Source organism: Nansenia antarctica (assembly GCF_963989245.1).
Source record: "Nansenia antarctica genome assembly, chromosome: 4".
NCBI lineage: Eukaryota > Metazoa > Chordata > Actinopteri > Argentiniformes > Microstomatidae > Nansenia > Nansenia antarctica.
In genome coordinates this window covers 46,160,802-46,165,801 of record NC_137689.1, presented here as the reverse complement: position 1 = coordinate 46,165,801, position 5,000 = coordinate 46,160,802, and the positions used below count along the sequence as shown (strand labels likewise).

Here is a 5,000-nt window from a genome sequence, read left to right as displayed (position 1 = left end):
TCCTTTATGGATTCAACAAGGCGTTTTATCTGGAGCAGAATGATCCTGATTGTTTTTTTGCTATCCAGGATCAGATCTATCTGACTGATTTTGAGTCGTATAGGGGGGAATCAGCCAGCTCCATCTGATGCTGGATCAGAGAAAATAATTCGGATCATCCAGATGAAACGTTTTGAACAATTGGACTCTGGGGACTGTCTCACCCCTGTGAACTTAAGTGGACTTGAAGTGAAGTCGTTTAAGTTCTCTTCACCCTGGTCAGGTGCGATCCCCAAGCAGAAGTCGAATCCATGTCAAAGAATGTTACATGCATATCTTCGCATTACTATTACCATCTGATTAAGTCGAACAGAAACTCGGCAAGTGTAATGTGTCCACTATACCGCCCGAATGTTCTATCACCCCCCCCCCAGCTAGAACCAGGGCAAGCCTGTCCTCTCACTCCCCCCAGCTATCTGGAACCAGGGCAAGTCTGTCTGTCCCCCCCCCCCCCCCCCCAGCTATCTAGAACCAGGGCAAGTCTCTCTGTCCCCCCCCCCCAGCTATCTAGAACCAGGGCAAGTCTGTCTGTCTGTCGTCCCCCCCCCCCAGCTATCTAGAACCAGGGCAAGCCTGTCTGTCCCCCCCCCCCCCAGCTATCTAGAACCAGGGCAAGTATGTCGTCGTCCCCAGCTATCTAGAACCAGGGCAAGCCTGTCCCCGTCCCCAGCTATCTAGAACCAGGTCAAGCCTGTCCGTCCACACATAGGGCTTACACACCGGCAGTTCCGAACGCCGGTTCGCGTTCGCGTGCCGAAACCTCAGAACGTTGGCGATGTCTGGCGAATGATACACTGGTATGAACGCGGGCTCGAACCGGCGTTCGGAACTGCCGGTGTGAAAGAGGCCACAGAGAGAACAGCCACAGCCAAACCAGTGTGAAGTGCTCCCGTTCTCAAACACATACTTGTGAAACTTGTATGTCAGTGATTTATGATCTATCTGTTTCCAATGAGGAGCAGAGCTGACAGCAACCCAGAGCCTAAAGCAGCGGCAAAGCCTCCCTAAAGTACAGTGTCACATCAGCCCCCCCCCCCCTCCGACAGGGTGGGGCAGTTTACTGTGAGGATTAGACAGGCAGTTAAACATTAGACAGGATTAGAGAGGGGGTCAAAAGTCAAGTCAAGTCAAGTCAAGTTTATTTGTATAGCACATTTTCCTACACACGGCAACAGTGCTTTACATAAGACGTTGAAAGACATGGTGCCTTAAAGTAAATTACATTTAAAATGGTCTTAATAAGTCGACACGGTAAAAAACAATTAAAACTTTTAAAACAGTTCTTAATAAAAAGTTCAAACAGTTCAAATAAAACGAATAAAAAGAACAGTTAAAACAAGAGTGTTTTTTAGCCTGGATGTAAAAGTGGTTAGCGATTGTGCGTTTGTAATATCTTCTGGGAGTTTGTTCCAGCTGTAAGTAGCATAGTAACAGAAAGCTGCCTCTCCTCTCTGTATTGTTTTAATTCTTGGAATGGTTAATAAGCCAGCATCAGATGACCTTATAGGGCTCTGGGTCATTTAGACTTGTACACAAGCAGCAATGCTTTGAAGTTAATTCTCTGCTTGATTGGGAGCCAGTGCACAGACCGAACAATTGGCGTGATGTGATTAAATTCCCTTGTTTTTCTTAGCACCCTAACCCTAACCCTAACCCTAGCACTTTGACAGGCCTGTAAATAAGCCATTACAGTAATCCAATTTGCTGGAGATAAAGGCACGAATAAGCTTTTCTAGGTCCTGTTTAGGCATAAAATCTCGCATTCTTGCTATGTTTGTTTAGGTGATTAGGCTGATTTTGGTATTGAATTGATATGGTTATTAACACTGGCCCTCAGTGTTTTTTTTTCATGAGCACCAAAAACAATGTTCTCCGTTTTTATTATCGTTTCATTGCAGAACCGATTGGTCGTTGACGCCTCCGGACGTTCATACGTTCGCCGTGTTGACCAAAGTCAAAGTTGTGACAAGTCGGAAAGACATTCATTACCCAATACTAACTAAGTAGCAACAGAGGAGAACAGTGTCGTAGAGGCGTAAGAGCCAGGGGGAGGTCAGCCCTCGGTCGGACATTCCTGTCGTGTTTGTGATAAGGGTCTGGGCCGAACCTTCGACCACGAAGATTCCCACAATCCTGATCCAAAATCACTATCCCAGAAACGAAAACGAGAGTGATGATGATGCCAAAAGAAGATGAGGATTTATCTTTGAGTTCATGTCATCCCAGAGCCATGCCAAACACATCACTGTGTCAATTATACTGTGCTTACTTACTTAGTGGCGTGATTTATCTGGGGGATCCTCGATCGTTTTTTTTCGATTGACGTCAGTTATGTTAATCAACATTTGGCTGTCTGGTTTTTCCCATGTGTAGAACACAGAGGAGGACAGCTACTACTACGAGTATCCTTACTATGATGATCTGGATGGGAAGCTGGAGAATTCGGAAACCACCACGGAAACTGCCACGGAAGACGTCAAGGTACCGTCCGCCGCCCTGTCTCTGTCCCCATATTCAGACACATCCATACCTAACCATAGACGTCCTGTATGCGAGATGGTGGCTCTACCCACACACCTCTTCCCCTGTCCCTTGGGTGCTAGGGATTGTGGTCGATATAGTTTTTCGGGCCAATTTCTTGGAAGAATTTCCTAAATACCAGTTGTTGCCAGTAATAGTGACGTTAGAATTCTAAGGTTCTATCTCCATTTTTGTCAAAATTGAGTTTTTTTTACATAATCTGATCCATTAGGTGTTTATTAATGCCTGTGTGGTGTTATTTTTTAAAATGTAGACATTTTGGACTTAGTAATTCATAAAATACAAAGGTTCACATCTCACAAAACATAATGGAATGTCAAAACTTTGACGCTCAATATCTCTGAACTACCCTAAACGGAGACAGAACCTTTTCATTCTAAGCTCACGAGTTGTGATCTCTCCGATAAAAAGCTTACTGGTGAAAATAAAGATGGACACAACATTGTTGGGAGTGCCAGGCAGGTGTGTACTGTAGGCTCCAACGTGTTGTTGTTGTTGTTGTTGTTGTTGTTGTTGATGTTGTTGTTGACGTCCCTCCAGGTGCCAGAGAGCGGTCGTGTGATCACCACGGTGAAGGAGGTGGTAACATCAGGCGGGTCTGCCGCCGCTGACGGCAAAGTGTTGACCGCCATCTCGACGGGCATCTCCACCGGCGGCGGCTCTTCCAGTGCCTCTGCTGGTTCCTCTGCCGGTTCCTCTGCCGGTTCCTCTGCCGGTTCCTCTGCCGGTTCCTCTGCCGGTTCCTCTGCTGGCTCCTCCTCCTCCTCCTCCGCCGTCGGAGGCGGCGCTGTTAACGCTGCCGGAACGGAGGAAGAGTACGGAGAGGAGAGCCCTTACGACAGCTACGACTCCTACGCCACCAACTACGACAACGGCTACTACGACGAGTCCACCACCGGACCCGACGCCTCCCGGAGAGTCACCATCAGCAGCACCGGTACCGGGGCCGAGCTGGACCTGGGCCTGTCCTCCAAGGTGGACCTGGGCACCGGGGCGGAGATGGAGAAGAGGATCACCAGCACCGGAGGAGCAGGGACACACACCTCAGTCACCCTCAACAGGACCTCTGTGAGTTCTCGTAACAGTGGGAGTGGGGGAGAGATGGGGCGTACAGGTTCCTCAGGTGATACCGTTAGTTGAAGTAAAAAAAAAAAAGGAATATGTGACAGGGTCTGGAGAAAAGGTCCACATGTACATGCGATTTCTCAAGTCGCGTAAACGACCGAAACGTTTTTTTCCACCAGACCCTGTCACATGTGATGTGGTAGGTTAAGTGCGGATGTAATGCGTATTGAAATCTCTCCGTTCTCTCGTGTCTTTGTTGCGGTACGTGTGTCCGTCACATTGTATCCAAATGGATTTCCAGGCATAATGTCAGGTGTCGTTTTGGGTCCTCTTTCCTTCTCAGTATGTGTCCAAACGTCTTAACACTAGAACCGCCACGGGGTCATTTGACCCCTGTGAGTAAAGAAAAACGTTCTATCTTTGCACTCGATCAAACTTCAGGATCCTCCTTTCATGACTTTTCCTAGATATGTGCGTTCTACCAACCAGTATCCTTACATTTTCGAAATCACATCAGGACAAGCTAGTATAAAGCTATTTTGCAGTTTTTCAGTGTAGGAAGCAGGCTAATTTACAAGACGGCCAACTAGTGTAAATAGCAGCTTGAGCATTGTAAAGAGGGGGTCATGACCCCCGAGGTGTTACCCTCTTTTAGTAGGTAAAAAAGGCACGGCTGTTCTAGTGTTAATACATAGCCTCTCAAGACTCAAACGCCATCTGCCCCCCCTCCCTTCCTCCCTCCCTCCCTCTCTCTCCTTTAGGTGGGTGGAGCCTACGATGATAACTATGGTGAGGGTTATGACCTGACCTATGGCGGGGAGGAGTATGGTCAGGGAGGTGGAGGCAGCAGCAGCAGCAGCAGCGGTGGTACCGGCGGTGGAGGGGGCGGTTCCAGCAGCACGTCTGTGTCCGTCGGAGGAGGAGGAGGGTCTTCCAGTTCCAGCGTCGGGGGAGGTTCTACCAGCGCCGGGGCCGGGGGCTCCGTCGCCACGGGAACGGGCCACGGCGGGGCCGGCGAGGGAGACTACACCGATCAGGACGGGTTCAAGGAGGAGTCCATCACCGACTACGGAGAGGTGGACAAGGACATGTACGACGCCTACGGAGACCTGGACTACACCGACCAGGAGGGCAAGGTGCTGCCCGCCGAGACGGACGAGTACTACGGACAGGTAACCATGACCACCGCCGTGACAACCACCGTGGCAACCACCACGGATGGCATTATCTACCTAGTGATTTTGACATAACACTTAATCAGCCATGGAGGGTCATTTTGACCCGTGTGAGTAAAAAAAAAAGTTCTATTTTTGCAAATTTCAGGACCCTCCTTTCATGACTTTTCCTAGATATGT

General features: G+C 48.9%; 2 protein-coding genes across 2 annotated transcripts in view; both read left to right on the top strand.

Annotated features, from left to right (window-relative positions):
* Nucleotides 1-3,720, top strand: part of LOC308156013 (collagen alpha-1(V) chain-like) — a gene marked incomplete at both ends in the record, with an annotated part of 51,387 nt that extends 47,667 nt beyond the window's left edge. The window contains 2 exons of the mRNA XM_080529375.1: nucleotides 2,413-2,520; nucleotides 3,121-3,720. Coding sequence (XP_080385501.1) covers nucleotides 2,413-2,520; nucleotides 3,121-3,720 — 708 coding nt within the window. The remainder of the gene's footprint in view (nucleotides 1-2,412; nucleotides 2,521-3,120) is intronic.
* Nucleotides 3,721-4,695: 975 nt separating this feature from the next.
* Nucleotides 4,696-5,000, top strand: part of LOC308155107 (uncharacterized protein) — a 52,273-nt gene continuing 51,968 nt past the window's right edge. Inside the window, exon 1 of the mRNA XM_080528350.1 lies at nucleotides 4,696-4,817. Within this exon, the coding sequence (XP_080384476.1) occupies nucleotides 4,734-4,817 (84 nt within the window). The 5' untranslated portion in view covers nucleotides 4,696-4,733. The remainder of the gene's footprint in view (nucleotides 4,818-5,000) is intronic.